General features: G+C 41.6%; 1 protein-coding gene across 8 annotated transcripts in view; it reads right to left on the minus strand.

Moving 5' to 3' along the window:
• XPO6 (exportin 6) overlaps positions 1 to 23,955 on the minus strand; it is a 119,180-nt gene that overhangs the window by 30,417 nt on the left and 64,808 nt on the right. For 5 of the 8 annotated variants that reach the window (XM_035267257.3, XM_078345006.1, XM_078345008.1 and 2 more), the window contains 5 exons: positions 21,420 to 21,546; positions 14,969 to 15,078; positions 4,533 to 4,641; positions 3,234 to 3,326; positions 1,760 to 1,829 (listed from right to left, as the gene is read on the minus strand). In XM_035267257.3, the coding sequence (XP_035123148.1) occupies positions 1,760 to 1,829; positions 3,234 to 3,326; positions 4,533 to 4,641; positions 14,969 to 15,078; positions 21,420 to 21,546 (509 nt within the window). The remainder of the gene's footprint in view (positions 1 to 1,759; positions 1,830 to 3,233; positions 3,327 to 4,532; positions 4,642 to 14,968; positions 15,079 to 21,419; positions 21,547 to 23,955) is intronic. The other 3 variants (XM_035267258.3, XM_078345010.1, XM_078345007.1) reach the window with 1 other exon arrangement.

Here is a 23,955-nt window from a genome sequence, read left to right on the forward strand (position 1 = left end):
GGGGAATGCTTCGTCATGGATGAGAGAGCTCGTTTTAAAACAGGAAATAAGCATTTCTCTGGCCTGAGAGGTTTTGCCACTAGAATACAAGCCAAGGATCAGTGCTGAGGATGAAATTTATAAATGATCTGGAAGAGCCGAGTTCTGTGAAATTGCCAGTCAATAGGCTTTAGTGAAAGCAGGTATGCGGTATTTCATTTAGGGAAAAATAAGTCAGATTATCTTTCTGGGGTTAGGAGCTCAGAATTATCAGCTATGTCCCAGAAACAGGGTTTCAGATTCCCTAAACTTTCACCTAAAGACAGACACAGCAGAATGTGAAAGTGTCAGCTACAACAGCAAACAGTACCCTGAAGGGTCGATGTGGGGGAGGAAAGAGCACCTGCTCGATTTTTTTAATAGATCAAAAATAGTGTCTTCAGGATGCTGAGTACATTCTAATTTCAATAGTGGTCCTGAAAGAAAGACCACCTGGGCACAATTATTCCCAAGAATGGCTTCTGGAAGCATCTGTAGCACTTCTACACAGTCAAATGATTTTCATTAGTGGTGACAGCACATTCTACAGGCGTGTTTGTTTTGAAAAGTATCTTTTTAAAGTTCTTACCCTATCTACAAAGCCAGGGCCTACATTCGGGTCATGCTAAGTGCCATCAACCTCCCGGGGCCCACTAGATTATTTAGAAGCTTATATATTCATGGAAACCAGCTGTCACAGGCCACCAAGGGCAGCCTCAGAAAGAGGCTCCCATGGAGGCTCTGCCCCGAATCATAAGGTCGCCCAGGAGATGGGCTCCACACTGGGCAGCTCTGTGCTGAGCTGAAACAGCAGGTCCCAACACAGGGGCTGCACGCCAGGGCTAGGACAGGTCCCGTAAGAAGCACACTGTGAAGGAAGTGGCGCATAGTAGCTGACGGGGCTGGGAGGACACATATGGCTTTCAGTTACTGGTGTCTTCAGTTGACAAAAACAAATGTCAGATGTAAGCTATTTCAATTTTTTATCATTCCCTATTATACCATCATGTGAGTAGTACCAATAAGCCATGGGACTCTGGGTAAATTAACATCTCTGAACATCGATTTCCTCTTATATAAAATAGGGGTAACTAGTAATAGCACTTATCCCTCACGGGACAATGGAAAGAATTAAATAACGTAAGTCAATAACACAGTGCCTGGCATGTAATGAGAGCTGCAAAGGGAAGCTATCACTATTATTGTTAATCAACAAAATAACAAAGAAAGCTAACCCTAAACTCTAAGCAGGCAGGGCCTGTAAACAGCAGCCAAAAGCCTTTCCAACCAGCTCTGGTCAGAGCCCCCAGGGCCACTCACAACGTGTGCAGGGGGCCAGGGGACCACAGGCCATCAGCTGCGCTATGGCCTTCCGATTCTAGAGTGAGCAGGAAACAGGAAAGCACAAGGCCATGTTCTCCCTGGCACACCTGCTGCTCTAAAGGACATAAGGAAATATTAAAGGGTTCTTAGTAAGTCCTATCTCTTTACTCCAAATCAGTTCTTTTTCAAACACCTCCTTAGAATACACTGTCATGACCTCATCTTTTACCTCCCCCACAGCTTCTTTTTATCATAAGCCTTTAAAAACATTCCCTATTTAGAAGTAGAGAGATGCCAGTGGAAAGACTGCAGTGAAGAAATAATGTTCCAACAGCAAAAGCAGCAGTAATGAAATATCAGTCCAATAGTTTTTTGAATGTTTTTTGATGGTTAAATTAGAAAATAAAAATCAGTTTACCTGACCCTGAAGTAACTATAAACTGCTGTAATCCCAAATAAACTTCTAAATTGTCCTGAAGAACTGGGAACTAAAAACAAAGAAACCAAAAAAAAATGTTTAAGTCATAAATCCAAGTTTTAATAGCATTTTAACAATAAAACATTACAAGCACCTATGGGGCAAGGGACAGAATCAAAACCTTTTCTCTAGGAACCTTTAAATGCAGCTAAAAAGCTATGACCCCTCCCTTCAGTGCCCCCCACTATAGTTTCTACAGTTGAAACCACCAATGAATACACAGAATAAGAAAACATATCAGTTCAACCTTTTTTTTTTTTTTTAAGCAAGGGACACTGTGCTATGACTATTACACTCCTTATAGAGATCAAACCCTGAAATGATCTACACCTTCTAGAACTCTGAAAAGGGATCATATCTCCCTTCAAATTCAAGGGAACCTCTACCCTTGAGAGAAAATATCAGATATGCCTTATTAAAGTACACAGCAAAGTAAAAAGATGGGCCAAATTATTTGGAAGTCAGTTCCCTTGCTCAAATAGCAGTCAGGACGTCATAACCAGAGCTGCATCTTTCCTTCTCAAGCTGCCACCAATAAGATTAAAACATGACAGCCCCTAAGAAAGGAAGATGGCAAAAGAAAACGAAGCTTTCCACGAGAGAACACAACTATAGCAGGGTCATTCAATGTGAAAGATGACCCTATGGCCAGACGCGGTGGCTCACACCTATATTCCCAGCACTATGGGAGGCCAAGGCGGGTGGATCACAAGGTCAGGAGATCGAAACCATCCTGGCTAACATGGTGAAACCTGGTCTCTACTAAAAATACACAAAATTAGCCAGGCATGGTGGCACACACCTGTAGTCCCAGCTATTCAGGAGGCTGCGGCAAAAGAACTGCTTGCACCCAGGAGGCAGAGGTTGCAGTGAGCCAAGATTGTGTCACTACACACTTCAGCCTGGGCAACAGAGCAATACTCATCTCCCAAAAAGAGAAAAAAAAAAAGGAAGATGATCCTAATAACTGCCTTGCCTTGAAGAAGAGAGGAATTTAATGAAATCTCTTTGAATAACAAGCACCACTTAGGGAAGGGACTCAATCCTTGCAATGAAAGATTCCAGCACGTATAGACAGAGGCAGAGAAAGCTAGCGATTTGCCAAGAGCAAGCTTTACGAAGGTCAGCTTTTCAGCAATGTAACATCTATTAAGTAACAGCTCCCGCTCATTCTGGACACTTGCAAGCTACCGATAAAAGTATTAAGGCTTTAGTCAAATTCCTATTATATCCAAGACTAAACAGGGTTCCACAAGTTGGTTTACTATTTTGTGGAAATGTTAACATTTGTTCAGTTTGAGCTTCAGTTATGGTAATTATTATTGTTTTTAAAAATTACATATGGGGGGAAAAAGGGGAGAGAGAGGAGTCAACAAGCCATGCTCCACTCCCCACTCCCCAGACAGCACATTACCAGTGTGGAGAAGGCGTGCGTGGGCAGGAGCTCCATCACTTTGGCCACCACCTCCAAGCTCTGCCGTAAGTACCGCTGCCACTCCGTCTGCTGCTGTGGGGAAGCACAGGAGAATCAGCTCTCCCAGAATCCTCTCATCTCCCTTGCCAACCTCAAGTCCACTCTCAGACATAAAATTTTGAAGAAATGGAAAATGATAGAACCAGGTTATCTGGTACTATAGAAAAGCCAAGCTAGAATTTTTTTAAAAGCAATGAGTTAATTTCATAAAACACTATTTCCTCAGAAAGTAAATGATCCACACAGAATAACCTATTTTCCCCTTAGGTTATAGGATACAGAGATGGAGAGCCACCTGTGAAATCATCTGATGGAAATAATCACACATCACCTTCTTGACGGAGTCCACTACTGTGTCCCTATTCACATAACTGACTGACTCAGTGCCACTCAGAGTGGGGTCCACAGCCAGCCAGCAAAAGCATGCCCTGGGAGCCTGTCAGAAACACAAATTCTGTGGTTCCCACCCCAAGCCTCCAAAATCAGAATCTGCTTTAACAAGCTATTCCAGTGATTCTTATCCATGCTGACATTTAAGAAGCAAGACACATCATTCCCATTTTGGAAGATGAGGACATGAATGCTCAGAGAAATGCCACACCCATCCCTCCAATCTCCTCCATGCCCCAGGTTGTAGAGCTTCAAACCCAGGCCATCTGGCTCTAAGCAAAGAGCTCTCTGTAACCCAAATATGACCGACCACCCATAAGCTCTTGACCATGCCAAAATCACTCTTACTTTGGGAACAAGAGCAGTTATTTGAAAAACTTTAAAGTGCGTGATGGTTTAAAAAAAAAAAAACAAAAAACAAAAAACACTGGAATTGTTTCCTTAAAGACATTTTTCTTATTAACGTTGGGCACATCAGCATCAATAAATTCAAGGCTGATTTTAAAAAAAAAGAAGTTTGCATAATATGCTTCAAACAGACTTCCTTTCATTCTGGCCTTATGGGTTCAGAATCTTGCTAACAGTATCCACAAGCATCTCTTACTGCTGCCCAGGCTGGGGAGCAGAAGTGAGGGTGTAAGGCAGGGGAGACAGGATACGGAGTTCTCACTAAACCACTTTTTGTTGTACATATGGTTTCTCTACTTATATCTCTAGTGCACATAGATAAAAATGCCTGTAAAACATTTTTTATAGTTAATAAGCCAAAAGGGGCTGGAAGGAGAGTAAAAATTTCAAATGTACAACTCAAACCAGAAGACTACTCATCAATCAGGGCGTGCTACTTACATCATCATCCAGAGTCTCATCGTCCAACTCCTCCAGCTGGGCCTGGTTGTATCTGAACTGGATTCGATTCAACACCTCTGTGAGGAGGAGCACCAGGGCATCTTCGTACCTATGTGGCAAAGAGAAATTCACCATCAATCAGGTAAAAGGATGCTTTCAGCTTAGAATTTGGAAAAGGCCTCCTGTGCTATAAAAGGCATGGTGTGCATGTTGATCACCATTGAAAGAGCCTCTAAATTCCTGAGGCTGAGTTTATGGGTTGGCAGGTGTGTGTATGCATGGAACAGAAGCAGGGGTATTTATGTAACAATGTATCAGGCACTATGTATCTTCTTGACAGACTGTTTATATAATATTCTTTTTTGTCTCTGGCAATAATTTCTGCCTTAAAGTATATATTTTGTCTGTTGTTAGTATAGTGACCCAAGCTTTCTTTTGGTTTTTTGCATAGAATATCTTTTTTCATCTTTTTACTTTAAATCTATTTGTATCTTAATCAGAAGTGATCTCCTGTAGACAGCATGTCATTGGACTGTGGCTTTAAAAATCTCTCTGCTTTTTTTAATAGGAGAATCTAATCCACTAAATGTAACATAATTACTAACAAGCAAGGTCTCATTTCTGCCATTTTGCTATTTTGTATGACTTATGTTCCTCAATTCCTCCATTCCTGCTTTCTTTTGTGTCAAACAGGTTTTTCTAGCACTGTATTTTAAATTCCTTGTCACCCCCCGCCCCCACACTTTTTTGTTTGAACAGGAGTTTTGCTCTTGTTGACCAGGCTGGAGTGCAGAGGTGTGATCTCAGCTCACTGCAACCTCCACCTCCCGGGTTCAAGCAATTCTCCTGCCTCAGCCTCCCAAGTAGCTGTGATTACAGGCATGTGCCACTTGTATTTTTAGTAGAGACAGAGTTTCTCCACGTTGGGTCTCAAACTCCGGACCTCAGGTGACGCACCTGCCTCGGACTCCCAAAGTGCTGGGATTATAGACTATGCCTGGCCTGTTCCTTCTTTTTCTAAGTATTTTCAAGTTATTGTCTTAGCAGTTGCTCTGGGGATGACAGGCACTGTATATAAATATTACCTAATTCAATGATTCCATGCTTTTAACAGCTGTGAGAGGTAAATGTTATCAATACTTTTTTGATGAGGAAACAATAATTAACAGAAGTTAAATAAACTGCCCAAGGCCACAAAGCTATTTTGAGCCTAGGGCTCCCTAACTCAAAATCATGTTCTCTACACATAAATCACCAATGGTTTGTTTTTGTTTTTGTTTTTGTTTTTTTGAGACAGAGTCTCACTCTGTCTACCAGGCAATGGTGTGATCTTGGCTCATTGCAACCTCCACCTTCCAGGTTCTAGCAATTCTCATGCCTCAGCCTCCTGAGTGGCTGGGATGACTGGCTTGAGCCAGCCACTACACCTGGCTAATTTTTGTATCTTTAGTAGAGATGAGGTTTCACCATGTTGGCCAGGTTGGTCTCAAACTCCCGACCTCAGATGATCTGCCCACCTCAGCCTCCCAAAGTGCTGGGATTACAGGCGTGAGCCACCAAAATAGGCACCAATGGGTTTTAAATCCACTCCACTCAACTCCCAAAACCTAATCTTTAGTCCATTTTAAGAAGACTTAGAAACTGACAAGAGCCTGGGGCAACTTTGACCCTTTGATCTGTGTCTAAGAATACTTTCTTTAAGAAACTCTCAGAGTGCTAGGTTTGGATACTTCCCACATGTAATCAGAACCTAACTCAGAAGATAGCAAGTTATAAGCAACAGTTGCTGCCACAAGGACCAACAAACTGCTCATTTTCAAGAACAAATCACGTTATCTAAATACTCGCCTATCCTGAAATGCTTCTAAGATAAGTTAAGGAGCAAACCACCAGTGCTGGTTAGTAAGCTCTCTGCCCCAGTCTACTCTCCACAGCTATGATGCTGGGGCTGAGACTGAAAGGACACTTCGTTTCGATCTGTTAGGTTCTGCCAGCAGGGACACTGGAGGGAGACTGGAAGGAAGGAGAGACAAAAGGAGACTACATTCTTCCTGTGGGCTTGCTGTCCTGGCAGCAGCAACTGGTTCTGGTTTCCAGCTTCATTCCACATTCCCAGAACTAGTATCGGGCACCCTCAGAGGTAGAGGCAACACCCCCTCCTCAAAGGACTGGTCCCAGTTTGAAAAGAGCCCTCCTCTGAACTCCTGTGGCAGCTGTGTGGGGGTCCTCTCTTCAGAGAGCTGAACCCTGTTTGCTCCGGGACCAAGCCTCTCTGATATTCCAAATTTCAACAGCCCTAGCTTCTCGCCTTTGTACTTCTAGCTCTAGGGGTGGAGCCGCTTCCTGTACTTATCATCTGTATTATCTCAGTGTTCCCTCTGAAATTTATTTAATCAATTTCCTACACTGAATTTTCTGTCCCAATAATTATGTATGATTTCTGATTTCTTGACAAGACTCTAACTAACACAACACCCATTCTAATATAGGTGAGTACTGGTGATAACCAAAGCTAAAAGACATCCAATGCCAAGACCAAATATAGTCCATTTAGTTCATGAGGTACAGCCCAGGTGATGAGACTCAGTCTACAGACAACTTACAAATCCTCCTAGATTGTCCCACTTCAGAGTTTGGTGACCACAGTATCTTTTTTTCCTTTTTTAACTTAAGAATTTAACCTATGTTAAAACTGACATATTTATTTACTTATTTTTTAACATAATTTCAACTGTTATGTTAGATTCAGGGTACACATGTGCAGACTGGTTACCGGGGTATGCTGTGTGATGCTGAGGTCTGAGGTATAACTGATCTCATAACCCAGGCACTGAGCATAGTACCCAATAGCTTTCCAGCCCCTGCTCTCCTCCCCACCTCCCATCTTATCAGTCTCCAGGTCTGCTGTTGCCATCCTATGTCCATGAGCACATACTGTTTAGCTCCCAACAACTTATTTCTTAACTAGAGACAGAGACAGACACTCCCTACTTTCCCATATCCAGCAATAACTCCCCCAGTGCGTGCCAACAGCTTAACAACCTAACACACACAACCTAACACAGCTCTGACGTAGACTGGCAATGGAACAGGACCCAGGAAAGAATGACGGTGGGAGAAAGTCACTAAAAAAATCAGCAACATCTGTGGGAAAATTCACCCAAAAAAATCAAAATCCCACTTCATAGAAAGGTAAGATCAAACATTTAGGCCTAGAGTTTATGTTTTTGCCTTTGTTCACGACATACATTTCTAAAGTTACAGAAGTTTCATGCTATAAATTGCTGTGACAGACCAAAATATTTTCACAATTCTGCTAGGAAAGAAAATCTACTTCAGACCAGAGGACAGATGAATTCTGTCGTCTATAAATTGTCTGACTGCGCTAAAAGAAAATTTAGAGACTTTGTATGCAAATGTAACCCTAAATTAGACCTAAAATCTTAACTGGCAATTGGCAACTCTGGCTTCAAAAAGAACGGTATCACTTAGAAAATTAAACCCAAGCAGGAACCAGGATAACACACACATAGATCATTGATTTCCCAAAGTGTCACGTGGGAGGTGGAGAGAGTATACGGCTGTGGCAGACACTCTGGTTGCCTGCCAATACCTACTCTCCTTCCTTGGCAAGAGAACACCGGGCATGGGGGCCAACTCAAAGACTGTATCTCCCCTGCAGATGGGGGTGGTCAAGGAGAGACTAAAAGAAGCTATTGGGTGGGACTTCGGAAGAAAGCTTCTTTTGCCCCATCTATCCCACGTCTCATTCCTGCTGCCTGAATCATGGCTGTGATGTCTGTAGCATCATCCAGCATCCATCTCTGACCATAAGGTGATGATGCAGAGGGAAGCCATGCCTAACAGTAGAGCAAATAGGTAAAAAGATCCAAAAAATTACTTGCTACACAAAAAGACCCTACATCTCAAGGAAAAGACAATCAACAGATGCCAACCTCCAGATGACAAAGGTGTTGGAATTATCCACGACTCTAAAGAAGTCATAATAACAGTGCTCCCTGAGGTTCCTCTATGGTCTGGATTGTGTGACTCTTCCCAAAAAACCACTCATTCATATGTTGAAGTCTAACCCTCAATGTGACTGAATTTGAAGATAGGGCCTATAAAAAGGTAATAAAATTACATGCGGTCAAAGAGTAGGGCCTTGATCCAATAGGACTACTGCCCTTCTGAGAAGACGAAGAGACACAAGGGTTCTCTCCCTCCCTTTCCTCAGATGCACAGAAGAAAGGTCACGTGAGCACTCAGAGAAAAGGCAGTGTCTGCCAGCCACCAAGACAGCTCACAGAAACAGAATCTGCCAGCACCTTGATGTGGAACTTCTAGACTCCAAAACTATGAGAAAATAAATTTCTGTGGTTTAAGGCCAGCCTGTGCTATTTTGTTATGGTGGCCCAAGCTAACTAATAGAGAAGGTAAACAGTATGAGAAAGAAACCTGGAAAAGCGAAAGAAATGGCAAAAGTCTGTGTAAATCTAACAGACTACTTCTTCCTTCTTAACATCTCTAAAATATGAATGATGGGTACGTGTCTGGTGGGGTTTTCCAAGTACGTACATGTAAAACCTCAATATAAAGAAGAGAGGCTAAAGGACTCTAATCTATACGGTGGTAAGGTTTCCATATCACCTTGTGGTAAAATGTGACTGTGAAAAGTTAAGTATACATACTGTAATACCCAGAGCCACCACCAAGAAAACCCACAAAAAGAAATGTGGTTCAACATTCAATAGATACACTGGAAAGGAAAACTAAATGTGTATGCAACTAACAGTTTCAAAATAAATGAAGCAAAACTGATCAACTTCAAAGAAGACAAACAAATCCAAAATTATTTTTGGAAAATTCACGCTTCTCTCTGTAACTGATAGAACAAGTAGGATAAAGACGACATGTATAGGCTGGGGCATGGTGGCTCACGCCTCTAATCGCAGCACTTCGGGAGGCTGAGGCAGGCAGATTACCTGAGCTCAGGAGTTCAAGACCAGCCTGGCCAACATGGCGGAAAACCCCCTCTCTACTCAAAATACAAAAATTAGCCAGGGGTGGTGGCAGGCATCTGTAATACCAGCTACTTGGGAGGCTGAGGCAGGAGAATCATTTGACCCCAGGAGGTGGAAGTTGCAGTGAGCCAAAATCATGCCATTGCACTCCAGCCTGGGCAATAGAGCGAGACTCCATCTCAAATAAAAAAAACACGTACAAATTAAACTAGAAAACAATAACACAACGGTATATGGAAAATTCCCAAATATTTGGAAACTAAACAGAGGAAATCTCCAAAGAAATTAGAAAATATTTTAATCAAATGAAAATTAAAATGTAACATTAAAATTTGAAGGATAAAGCTAAAGCAAGGCTTAGAAGGAAATGTGCAGCATTAAATGCTTATATACACCACAGAGATAAGACCATAGGCCTCAGGTTCTGAGAGAACAAATAAATAAAAAACACACAGGTGATAAACAGACAAAATTCCAACTCAGGTAAATACAAAGGATTGAAGCATATTCCTGGATAGCTTTTTCAACTCAATAAAGCAACTGAGACTCTATTCACTTGCCCTGTGGGGCAGTCAAGAGCAGGAACTAGAAAGCTACTAGAGCTCTGATCTAACCCTAGTTCACTCCTTTTATTGCACCACAATGTCATGTGTAACAGTGGCTCTTCCTCTTCATTAAGCAGGTTAACCCCCTCCAAAAAGCGAGGAGCAGCTTTTCTCACGCTCACTCACATTTGTTTACAGTCCAATCTAATGTCACCGGAATCCCTATGCTGGTTTGTGGCCAGCAGTTGCCAGAAATCTAGTCACAAAGAGGCTCACAGAACATGACACAATGACTTTAGGTTGCTTCACACACTCAGGTTTCTTCATCTTCCTGTAAAAATAAGTTTCTGCACAGGTGACTCCCTTCACATTGACAAGCACAAAGAGATGGAAGGAGAGAGAAAGGGGAGGCGAACCAATGCTTATTTACTGAGAACCTACTGTCAGCCAAGGCGCTTTACATGCATCGATTCATCCCACTTTTTCAACAACTTGTGAGGAAGGCACAATCATCCAAAAGCACAACCAGGAAAGGGAAAGGAAACTCCGGCCTTTCCATGCCACCACCTCAAAATGTAGATCAGGAAGACCTACCCCATCAGCCATTCCGCTCTGCAGGGTGAGCTACAAAACATTTACCCCACTGACACTGGAGCTCAGGCTCTTTCAAGTCCCCACAGTAAACTCCTGATCAGGCAAGGGAACATGCAGAGAGCTCCAATTTCCAAGTTTCTAGAACCAAAAATAAATGTATGTATATTTGTGCTTCTAAATTTGTAGCCTACAATGGTTACCACTTTGTTGTGATGAATGATGCAAAACCTTTAAACCACAAGGGACAGGAAATGAATGCTGCCTTTGTGACTTAACCACACCTACATTTCCCATTTAAGACACCAAGAAAACATTTTTGACTACTTCCTGCAAGATCAGTTGCTTCTGAAATACGATTCCAGAATATCCCAACTTCTCTCTGATATATTTTATCAGTTGACAAACATTTGATCACATGTTTATGCTCTTAATTAACATAAATGTGGTAACCACAGAAGCCAGTGTTCTTCAGCAGCAACTCCTGCAAAACAGCACATCTCTGATATATTAGGAGTGGTGACTGGCAAACTTTTCATCTAAACGCTTTTGAGCACACCATTGTATAAATGTATAATGTAAGGGTTACAGAAAAAATTGTAAGCTGGAGTTCAAATATTTTCTTTGTGCAGCCCAGTGGACTAACACATGTTCTTTGTAGTCTACTGTCCTAGACCACTAGGGGGTATCTGATAGGATCAGCAGTTCCTCAGACAGCGGTTACTACTTCACAGCACAAAGCAGAGGAGCTCTGAGGGTTTTCTGGTGTTGTTGTTGTTGTTGTTGTTTTATTTTATTTTAGAGACAGGGTCTTGCTCTGTCACCCAGGTTGGAGTGCAAGGGCATGACCATAGCTCACTGTGGCTTCCGATTTCTAGGCTCAAGCAGTCCTCCTACTTCAGCCTCCCAAGTAGCAGGGACTACAGGCATGCACCATCACGCATGACTAATTTTTCTATTTTCTGTAGAGAGAGTCTTGCTATGTTGCTCAGGCTGGTCTCAAGTGATCCTCTCACCTTGGTTCCCTCAAGGAGCTGGAACCACAGGTGCATACCACCATGTCTGGCTAATTTGTTTTTTAAGTTTTTGTAGAGACAGGGTCTCATTATGTTGGCCAGGCTGGTCTCAAACTCCAGCCTTCAAGTCATCCTCATGCCTCTGCCTCCCAAAGTGCTGGGGATTACAGGAATGAGTCATGGCTCTTGGCCATGTTTTATTTTTCAAAGGCATAAAAGCATTATACGTAAGTGTTATGTTTAAAAAAGAATAAATCATGAAAACTTAGAAAGCCTCACTTGCGATGACAATCACACGATCAATGAGAAAAATTCCTAGTGTTTAAAGTGGTCAGCCGGAACGACTGACAACTGTGCCATTAGATAACAGATGCCTGGGCAGGCAGGTCAACATCTGCAGGTGGGTTAGAGGCCTTCAGACTGTCCAGGGTCATGCCACCTAACTCCACAGTCACCACCACAGTCGAAAAGCAGTAACACCTTCTATTATTCATCATTGCTCTTGTCATCACTGTGATGAGTGCCTGATACATCGAGATGCTGTGCCAGGTATTCTTCACACGATTTCCTCGAATTCTAACCATCCTGCAAGAGAGGTACTCAGTACGTCCACTTTACAAGAGGAAATGTGATCAGCATATAACTTGACCAAAAGTAACACAGCTGGCCTAAAGCAAAAAAGGAGTTTAAATTCTCTATACCACTGCTCCTTCTATTAGTATAATGATCTGCAGAAGTGTGTGTTTAATACTAATAATCTGCTAGTATATATTTTCTCAACAGACCATATTCTTCACATCTCTCATTTGTACTGTCTTTTTTGAGACGGAGTTTTGCTCTTGTTACCCAGGCTGGAGTACAATGGTGCGATCTCGGCTTACCGCAACCTCAGCCTCCTGGGTTCAGGCAATTCTCCTGCCTCAGCCTCCTGAGTAGCTGGGATTACAGGCACGTGCCACCATGTCCAGCTAATTTTTTGTATTTTGAGTAGAGACGGGGTTTCAACATGTTGACCAGGATGGTCTCGATCTCTTGACCTCGTGATCCACCCACCTCGGCCTCCCAAAGTGCTGGGATTACAGGCTTGAGCCACTGCGCCCAGCCTGTACTGTTTTTTTTAAAAAGCATTTTAAATTAATCATTTCCTCAGTTTATTCTCTCAACAAGCTTGTGAGATATGAAGAAATATCTATCACTAAATATAGAAAAATTAGGCATAGTCTCAGAACCAAAAAGACATAACTATTTAGCATGCAAGAAAGGTATTTTGGCAAAAGTAACTTTTTCTTCAAGAATCTCATTCAAAAACCCAATTACTTAAAGTTGGCAACTTCACCAAAAACAGGACCTCCTATTATGTAATATGATTTCTGATATATGAACGTACTACCTATAATCACATGTGACCTGACACCATAGCAATTTGGAATTTAATCCACAATCACAAAAACCATGTTTCTGAACAAAAGAACAAATGTTTGAACTTGGAAAATAAAATTCTCAACAGAATATGTGCATATTTATTTATTTTAATTTTCAACAGAGACAGTTCAGCAAATGATACCAGTGACTAGTACCAACAGACTCAGAGTCTCGCTATGTTCTCAGGCTGGAGAGTAGTAGCCAGCCACAGAGTGATTACTGCACACAGCAGTTTCGAGCTTCTGGGCTCAAGTGACTCTCCTGTCTCAGCCTCCCATGTAGCTGGGACTATAGGCACATACTACCACACTTAGGTCCTCCTTAAAATTTTTAAAACTCATAAAACTTCAGCAATGGAAAAGCCTTTGGAGTTCCAGTCCAACCTTTCCTCTGCAGTGGAGTCTCTCCCCTCCACCTCCCACTATTTGGTACATTTCTGGGGAAGGAGTATTCACTAACACCACCAACCAAACACTTAGAGGGTGCCAAGCATTCTAAATATGTTAGTTCATTATTTCAATTAATGTCTCAACAACTATTCTCTTCACCCCCATTTTACAAATGAGGAAACAGAAGCTTCACAGGCTACGTACCTTACCCAAGTAACCCTAAGTAGGAACTACAAAACCAGGATCCAAACGTAGGTCTGTGAGATCCCTAGTCATGGTTTCCACTCGACAGAACCTCCCTCATGCACTGGGCAAGTTTTACAACACAATGGCCACCTAAGCTGAAACTGCTCTTATAAATACTGTGCAATGCAGCAGGAGCTATAACCAACTGAGTAAAATCTGCAGGCACTCTCTTAAGTAAGTATGATAAAGTACCTAGGGCTAGATCATCTAGTTTGTAATCTCATAGCATAAATATACAATTTATACGAATCAGGGTTAGTTCATTAGGAAACTACCCTGATCCTACAATGTAAAATATAGCTTCTTTGCCTCCTTTATCACTGCCTGCTCACTGTGTGACTGAAATGCAGTCATCTACTGGGAATATGATGGGCATGTTTCTGCTAAGAAAAGCTGCTGTTTTTTCTTTCCCCATGTATGGATGCTGCCATTATCTTCCTGGCATGCTGAATCTCCACCGTCCCAACCTCTTCTCCCCACCCTGTGGCACAAAGAACATACTGTACAGGAAATATACTCTCTTCCTGCAAGCAAGAAAAATGGGTTTGAGAAACCTAAGGGGGAAATAAACAAACCATTCCCCATACTCTGTTTTTTTAAAATACAATAAAAAGTGCAACAGCAATTATCTGTGAAGTGTGGGATTATGAACAACTTATCTTCCTTACATTTTCTATCTTTTCCTGGCTTTAAAAATGAACACTTTTTCCATGACAGTTATTTATTAATTTATTTAGGAAATTTCCAAACACATGCAAATAGAGTAAGAACATAATGAACTCCAAGTTCTTATCAACTAACTCCAACCTCAGTCACCAACACATGGGCCACCTGTTTCTTCTCTACACCAACCCACCTCCCTTCTACCCGCACTGCGTTATTTAAGCAAATCCCAGATGTCAGATCATTTTATCCAATAAATAGTCTGTATCTCTAAAATAAGGGCTATTTTTAAAAATTAAGAATATTAACACAAAAGCACTAAAATGTAAAAAATTAATCATATATATGCCTTCTAAATTTTTTTAAAGTCTTAATAAAATACTTAAAAGAGAAAAAAAGGAAATGCTCAATGGCCTTACTGCCCTAACATTTTACACGACTCAGCTTCACCGAAAAGGTCCAGATGCATGGCTGTCCCTTAAGCCACTAGAGTAACTGCCGAAATGACCATATCTAGTTATCAGTGTTCGAGGAGTTTACCTGTTGAGAACTGCTTCCTTGTCTCCAAGACGACTTTTAATTTTACTTGTCAGATAGTCCAAAAAGAGCGTCCAGATATCCAAACAAGAGAAGTAACCTTCATGAGTAGGCTATAGTACAAAAAAAATCCAGACAATGAAATTATTTAATGCTACTATTCCTTAGAAACACAAGTCAGCGTTTAATTCCAGTAGAATGATAAAACCGTAAGCCTAGATTCCCCAGTTTCCCAGTAACCAAAACTGGTGGCTTTTAGTCCATCTATACCATTGGGCCCTCCTGAACCTAACAAGACAAGGGTACCATGGAACACATCATGAGTGAGATAGTATGCAGGACAACCTGAGTCATAAAATAAGTCGAGGAAAAACCTATCTTAAAATCTGAGATGGGTTGAGAGGGTTCTTACATATCATCTAGTTTAAATCTATTTTCAAGAGAAAGAAATTGAGATCCAGAGATATGAGTTGTTCAAGATCAGAGGTAAAAGCAGGTCCCTTTACTCCCAGCCAATGCTCTTTGCACTACAAACCATTATAAGACCAAAATTTAGTTTCAGTCGCTCAAAAGGTGACAGGTTCACACACTGGAATGTAAGGAAAGTAACACTTGCAGACTCCCTATAGAACAGACTGAAATGAGCTCATTAAGTCTGACCCTCAAGGCATGATCCCATTTGCTAAAGCAGGGGTGTCAAACCCGCTAACAGGAACCTCTAACCAAGTGCTAATGTGGAGGAACAAAGTGAAAAGTCTTTGTAGGATCCCAGTAGTACAATGAAGACCACGGCACTAGTTAACTTTCTCAAGGGCTTTAAGATTCTAGTTCATGCAAAATCCAGGCAACAACACAATCTCTAACAGCTAGTCCTTCCCATATGCATTCATGTTCACCTTGTGGCTCCAACCTGGCATCTCCACTGAAATGCTCACTGCCTGCAAGATTCCTTTGGTTTTGCTAGTGGCTGCCTCACTGGACCACATATTTGGCGACAAAATCAAATATGAAAATAAATACCATCACCTTCTTGGATTAGTTTCTTTCCATTTCTGATCCACATGGAAATCTAGACATTTATATGAGTATACTTAGTTAATATTTTTGTACTAGGGCATATTTTCACAAGGGCCTATATCGAGGTACCCAAGAAATAACTAACATTGGGTAGTGGTGTCCAGTGGGAGTTCTGTACCTAAGCTGAAGTCTGAGACAGAATAAGTGTAACTTGGCTGGACACGGTGGTTCATGCTCATAATTCCAGCACTATGAGAGCCCAAGGTGAGTGGACTGCTTGAGGCCAGAAGTTCAAGACCACCCTGGTCAATATAGTGAGAGCTGGTATCTACATTTTAGAAAAACATTGAAATATATTTTAAAAAAGAAAGAAAGGAAAGGAAGGAGGGAGGGAGGGAGGGACAGACTTAAAAAGCCAGGCAAACTCCAACTTCACAACCCAAAAGGTAGCTCGGGAACTAGACAGGATCAACTTCAGAAAACAAAATGAACAAGTCCTGTCTCTACCTCATACTTGGCAATATCAGGAGTGTCCATGACATAAAGTGAACCAGGAGAATAACCAGGAAAAACCAACCACATGGATACGATATGACCACTAGACACAGTGGCTCATGCCTCTAATCCTAGCACTTTGGGAGGCCTAGGCAGGTGGATCTCGAGACCAGCCTGGCCAACATGGCATAAACCCTATCTCTACAAAAAATACAAAAATTAGCCAGGCATGGCAATGCACACTTGTGATCCCAACTACTCGGGAGGCTAAGGCAGGAGAATCGCTTGAACCCAGGAGGTGGAGGTTGCAGTGAGCTGTGATCACACCACTGCACTCTAGCCTGGGTGACAGAGCAAGACCCTGTCTCAAAAAAGAAAAAAATGATATGAGTAGTCCTCAGACAAGCCACTAGACTTGCCCATCCAAGAGACCCACTCGTCCTGGCTTCGATTTGCTGAGCCTCCCTCAAGTCAGTGACCAAGGTTGCCCCTCCTTGGTTTAAAAATATCCACCACCCCCTCAAAAGAGCACAGCTCCTCAGATGCACATGGAAGTGCCTTTGAGAAAGGCTACCACACAAATCCAAGTATTATGGCTCCGTCAAAGTACTTTATACTTCTACATGTCAACTTCATGCATGTAAACTGAGGATTTGCTGTATGGCTCAAGGCTGGGGAAAAAGGTGAGCAGACACCCCCTGTATAACTTGAAACACCACCTTTCACATCCATTCCTGTAGGCCCCACTGCGAGGGCTTGTGCACTGCCCACAGGCTGCCCATAACCTGGCCTCTGATAGTTGCTGTGGACATGGTTCATGCCGGTCATAAAGATGATGGGCTGGCTCCACTTTTGAAATCACCTAACTTTTCAAAACCGTCACAGACCCATTCTTAAAATGAACCTAGACTCCAATTTACTTTTCAGATTCCAGGGCTAACTGATATCTGAAAATCCAGGCAGTTTTCTTTAAGAAACTAATGATATCACTCTTATCTTCAAAGTGGTTTACACTGTTTAGTTTTCATTTGTATTCTTCTATGTGATCTTCATAAGAGTCTTGGAAAGTGGACAAATATTTTGCTTCTTCCCCTTTTACAGATAAAGAAACCAAGGCTCAGAAGTCAAGTCGAGTCATGTCTTGCCCAAGGTAACAAGACAATTAAGGGACAAAATCAGAACTAGAAAGTGGACCTTGGCCAGGCACGGTGATTCATGCCTATAATCCCAGCACTTTGGGAGACTGAGGCAAGTGGATCACCTAAGGTCGGGAGTTTGAGACCAGCCTGGTCAACATGGTAAAACCCCATCTCTACAAAAAATACAAAACATTAGCCGGGCATGGTGGTGAACGCCTATCATCCCAACTACTCAGGAGGCTGAGGCAAGAGAATCGCTTGAACCCAGGAAGTGGAGGTTGCAGTGAGCTGAGTTCACGCCACCCTTCCCCTCAGTGTATACCATCTCAGGCAGGATTTCAGGAAAAAGGGGCAAAATGAAAAACGCATGAACAAGAAGGAAGTACTGAGGGTGCACAAAGCTTAGAAGCAATGAGACAGAGAGATAGAGGCTTACAGACAGCCACGAGGCTCAGTAAGCAAGGCGAGGCAGGAGGCAGCAGACACCTGCTGAGCACTGCTAGCTGGAGGCGATGGTGGCGGGGTGCTTAGGTTAGAGAAAAATGCAGGAAAAGAAACAGAAAAGGAGAAATGGTTAAAAAAAGATACTAGCACCATCTTCTGTCTTATTACTGTTCTTTGGAATTATGTTTATCAGTACAGTGACGTATCATATAACAACATTTTGATCAACAATAGATGGCATGCATGACAGTGGCCCAATAAGATAACACTGTGTTTGTATTCTACCTTTTCTATGTTTAAATACAAATACCTACCATTGTGTTACAGCTGCCTACAGTATTCACACAGTAGCGTAGCAGAGTAGTACTCTACACAGTAATACACCGTACAGGTTTGCAGCCTATATGTGCGGTAGGCTCTCCGATCTCGGCTTGTGTAAGTGCACTCTATAATGTCCACACAATGATGGCATCACCTAACAACACTTTCAACAGAACACATCCCTGTCAATTAAGGGATGCAATGCATGACTGTACTAAAATTCGTGAATGTTAAAAACAAAAGGCAAAAGTATTAAGTAAAGTATACTCATATAACCCTCTAGATGAGAGAAAGACCTATTTTCCCACATTACAGATAACAAAGCTATGATAGAGTAAGATCATACTTGTTAGTGAACAGATGAGAACTTAAAGTTCTCTCTTGGGATCATGTAATTACTTATTCTTAAATCTTATTCCAAAGACCTCCCCTACGAGCAGGCCTTGGTCCTAGAGTGCACCTTGCCACCTTTTCACCACTCTACCTCCCCAGCAAAGGGCTGTCTGCCCTGGTTTACCCACAGTAAGCTGGGACAGTGCACCTTTCAGGTTCCTGTCCCTCTGTCTAACGCTCAGAATCTGATTCTGTCCAGACCTCAAGGACACACCTACTCCCACAGGCGGTCAGCATGCACTCAGAAAGGCAGATCCTCATACAAGAGACCAGGAGAGCAGAAAGGAGCTCATCTGACGATTCCAGGTACAGAGAGGAAGAAAGAAGCTTGTGGTTTGCTTCGTGAGCATGCTTTTCCCCCAATTACTTTCCCAATATATAAATATAATATATAAATATAAAAAACGACCATTTTCAATTCAGTAACACATAGGAGTCTAGTGAAAGAATAACAAGGGGAAAGACCTGAAGATGCCCATTGCAGTCTGTCTTCTTAGGTGGGGAAACTGAAATCGAAAGAAATTTAAGATTTCTCCAAGGACACAGGCCTAATAGAGATAAGCAGACCTCAAACACAAAACTTTTGGGTCCAAATCCAAAGAAGCAGGCATAAGACATAACTACTTTAAAACAGTTTGACTTTCTTCTATGCTCTCTACAGTAGAAGGCCCCATTACACAGAGAGTAAAATGTTAAGACATTGTCATTCCATCTCCCCAAAGCAAGACTCCCATTTCTGACCTCAAACTGGCTCCTCAGTTCTCTCATTTCTGCTACGCTATTTAACACTCACTCAACGTTCTCTCAAATCCTCCTTTTCCATGGTCTCCTTTAAAACTCCTCTGGATATCTCAAAACCATCCCACCTCTGATGCTTCTCCCCTACATCCTCATCCTCCTACACTCCCGAGGACTGGAGAGCTCGGCGCGGCTCTCCTCATGCTCTGCACGTCCTTGCCCCTCTACCTCACACCGCTGAGCTTTTTCAAGTTTTGGCCCTCCCTCCCCTGGCCCCAGGACTGGCTCATCCTGATCACTTGGTTCTCTTCTATTTTCATGTGCCAAGATCTTCCTTGAGAAAGGTCAGCTTTCACACCAAACCCCGGCTCCAAATCATACATACAACCCTCCAAGCCTAGGCTCTTTCCTCTCCTCTAGCCACATTAAGCTACAACACTGGTAGTTTTTGTTTTTGTTTTTTAAAAAAGGTCACTTGTAAAATCAAATGTCCTCAGTGATCCATTAGTTTCATCCCTAGTACATACCAACAAAAAGAGCTACCTGTGTACATCCAAAAGCACATACAAGAATGTTCACTGCAAGATCACCAGGCACTGGAAGCAGCCAAATCAGCGGGGAAGTAGACTTGCAGACAATGGCTTACAGCAGCAATGGCAATCAACACGCTACTGCCACACACAACGCAAGCGAGGCTCACAAACACAAGGTCCAATAAAAAAACAGATAAAACAGACACTACGTGCTTTCATTCCGAGAAGCTCTAAAACAGGCCAAAGTAATCTGTGGTATAAGATCAGGACTGGGTTACTTCTGGGGAGAAAGGAAGGGAAGTAACTGGAAAGCACATGAGGAGATTTCCTGGGTGCTGGCAACATTCTATGTCCTGACTTAGGGGATGGTTACATGCATATGTCGATCTGGGGAAAATTCATCTAACTACACATAAGATTTATGCACTTTTCTGTATGTGTGCCATAGTTCAATAAAAAGCTTATTTTAAAAACACACGGCTGGGCACGGTAGCTCACACCTGTAATCCCAGCATTTTAGGAGGCCCAGGCAGGAGGCTTGCTTGAGGCCAGGTGTTCAAAATCAGCCTGGTCAACATAGCAAGACCTGGTCTCTACCAAAAACTTTAAAAACTAAAATAAAAAACAAAAACACACACCAACAGGCACAGGGGACGGGGACGGAATGTGACCGAAATATCTAAAATTTACTGTGGTGCTGCTTGGACAGCTCTATGAATTCACTACACATCACTGAATTATACAATTACAATGAGGGAATTTTATGGTATATAAAATTGAACCTCAATAAAGCCATATCTATAATTTTATATATTTTTATATGTGTGTGTATATATATATATATAAATACTGAGTCACTAGAATGTAAACTCAATTGTGAAGGTTATATGTCTAGCTCCTGGAATACAATAGGAGCTCAAAAAACATTTGTTGAAGGGGAGAAAAAACTGGACACTACCAAAACTTAACTCTCCAGAGCTTCACTATATATAATCTTCTTGAGGGAAGCTTCAGTGACAGTTACAGCATAAAACTGAAGGCCTTAATTTCAGACTTTTCCTGTTTTTGCTTTGCTCACATAATAGTGGTCAAGAGCCCCAACTCTGGGTTCAGATCCCAGCTCCACCACTTACTACACTGTCTGACTCTAAACAAGAGTTAATCTTTGTGCTCAGCCTCTTTATCTGCAGAACAGAGAGGACAATGGTAATCACACCTACTTCACAGTAATGTCAGGAGGATTAAACCGGTGACTCTTCACTGAATAAGCACTATGTTAATGTTTGGAAATAAAGCCGAAAGAAAAGTTCTTTCTTCTGAAAGTAACAAGGTAAACCTTTTCTCTGGAAGGGAAGGATGGCTCTGGTGCTTTACCTGATGAAATGTGTACTTGAACAAAAGTGTCAAAAACTCCACCACAGGGAACTGGGAGTAAGACTCGATTCTTCTTAGATGAACACTCACAAAGAGCCGAAGAAAGTCGGTAAACTTCTCAATATAGCTAAATGAGACAAGACAAAAGGTAACAATAAGAAACCCAGCTACCTCCTTAGAAGAGAACTTAAATTCAATCCAAAGTTCTTTCAGTACAGAACTATATAAATTTGTAATGTATTTTCTTTTAAAAATATAAAGGCCTGCAACAATTACCTACAGGACAGGCAACCCTCCATTCCATTAACCACCTGAAACATAGCAGAAAAGCAACTTTAATCCTCAGACACTGTCTGCTAAGGCTTCTTATAATCTAGTGCGCTCACATTTTCTAAGTCATTTGTGTTGTGACCCAATTAAAGTGAAAGGAAATGATGATAAGTTAATGGGCAAATCACTGTGTCATTTCAATCTGGCAAGTCTACAAGGCTGGTTTTCTTTCCAGGAGGCCAAAATACTAAAATGAATGGTGCTAAAGACACAAAAACAAAATCAGACTGCAAAGGGCATGGCATCCAGGTAAGATGTATTCAGGCTTGCAACCTAATGGCCATTTTCCCCCCGTTAGTTCCTGGTGCTAATTAAACATAGCACATCCCAATACTCTAAAAGTGATTTCAGATATAAGGGAGGCTGTTAGAGCTGGGCAAGCCTCAGGGACTTTGGTCTGATGCTTCCATTTTGCAGATGAAGCCCAGAGAGATAAAGTGACCAGCCCAAAGTCACTCGGCCAACTCATGGCAGAACAGGACTATCATCTACTCCCAATCCAGTGTTCTTTCTTTTCACTTCACAGTGAATCCCCAACTCATTTGTATTCACAAAATCATTTCACAGAAGAGTGTGGGTCAGAGCTGCAAGGATAAGAGATCTCTGTTATTAAATACACAGCACAACATCACTCTCACATTTCAGAAACTGTCATTTTAAGCCCCTAAATACCAAAAGGTGATAAGAAAATGAGATGGCTATACCTCACAAATCACATTTCAGAGACCAACACGAAAAGGTAAAGACACACTAGGCCTTAGCTGCAAATGAAATAATAGCTAAAAGTACTTCTAAAACTCATCACTGCAAAAGCTATTTTTTTAAAACAAAGATATGTGAAATAATAAAAGGAGAGAAGACTACTACTCAGAAAAGCAAAACTGGCCCAGAAATAAAATGCCCCGTGTTGCTCCTGGGACCTATCTCCCTGAGGGTGGCCAGGTGCCTGTCTGACCTCTATATGGCCGAGCTTATTTGCAGCTTTTAAAAAATTACGTATTAATTTGTTTTGATAAAAAGAACGGCTGTCTCTGTGGATCATGGGGCCAAGTATGTGAAAAACAGGCACTAAAATCAACTGTTTTTAGAAACAGTAACATATAACAACACTTCTCTCTGATGTCATCAATTACCAATACTCAAGTAGGAACTCCTTCCTCACTAGCTTATGTACTACATGATGGTTTTATATGGACAAAGTCACCAGCCAGCTGACTTTTCTTTAGGAAAGTGCGCTCAATTCCCTACCACCCATTTAAAAAAAAAAGAGAAAGAGAGAGAGAGAAGCCATGGGCAAAATACAGAACAATCTCAATTTTATTTTAGTATCCCAATTTTTAAAAAAATACATACAAGCCTGTTCAGTAGCTAAAACTGCAGATTTTATTTCACCTCATTTTCTTTCCCTTGCCCACCTTCTGGTACAGGTGCTAATGAACAGTAGAAAGTTAGGGGAAAAGGCAGTAGAGAGAAAGAGAAGCCAAGGATGTGGTTAGCAGCTCCTAAACAACTGAGAATGGACTGAGCTGTTTAGAATTAGTGGTAGGGGACCCAGAGGCAGGAAGCAAGCACACAGCATTATTTATGTCACCTTTCTGCTCCCAGGCACCTCTCAGCTTTCACAGGGCAATAGGAAGCACAGGATTAAAATGTAAAACCAAGAGCACAAAAGTTACACGTAACAACATCAAAACATAGACAATCCATGATGACATTTCTATACCACCCAAATAGAAGTCACAACAAAGTATCTATGACTACATTGATTCAAGTCAAAACAACCGATATTTGATGGCTGATACAAGCAGCTAGATTTTTAAATTAACATATGAAGAGATATTGACATGAGACACACAGATCATTAAAAAAATAGGAAGGTAATTCATCCTTTCTTAACCACAGATAGAATATGAGAGTGTGAATAAGGATGCCTTTGAATTCATATAGAAAGCTATCATCAAATAATTTTTAAAAACATATTATCATATCAGACTGAGTTATTATATAAAACAAACATCACAGTTTTACATAAACCAAGCCAAAATAATTTTATTGTACCAATTTTTTAATTTTAGAAAAATTTTCTAAAACTGCCCATTTAAAAAGCACTAAAACTTTTAATTGTAGGCATTTGACTTTATATTCTGCTATTTATTCTAAGGAAAAGGGTAGCTTAATTCTGTATAGCTTAATAACAAAGGACAAT

This window comes from Callithrix jacchus, chromosome 12, assembly GCF_049354715.1.
Source record: "Callithrix jacchus isolate 240 chromosome 12, calJac240_pri, whole genome shotgun sequence".
Classification (NCBI taxonomy): Eukaryota; Metazoa; Chordata; class Mammalia; order Primates; family Cebidae; genus Callithrix; species Callithrix jacchus.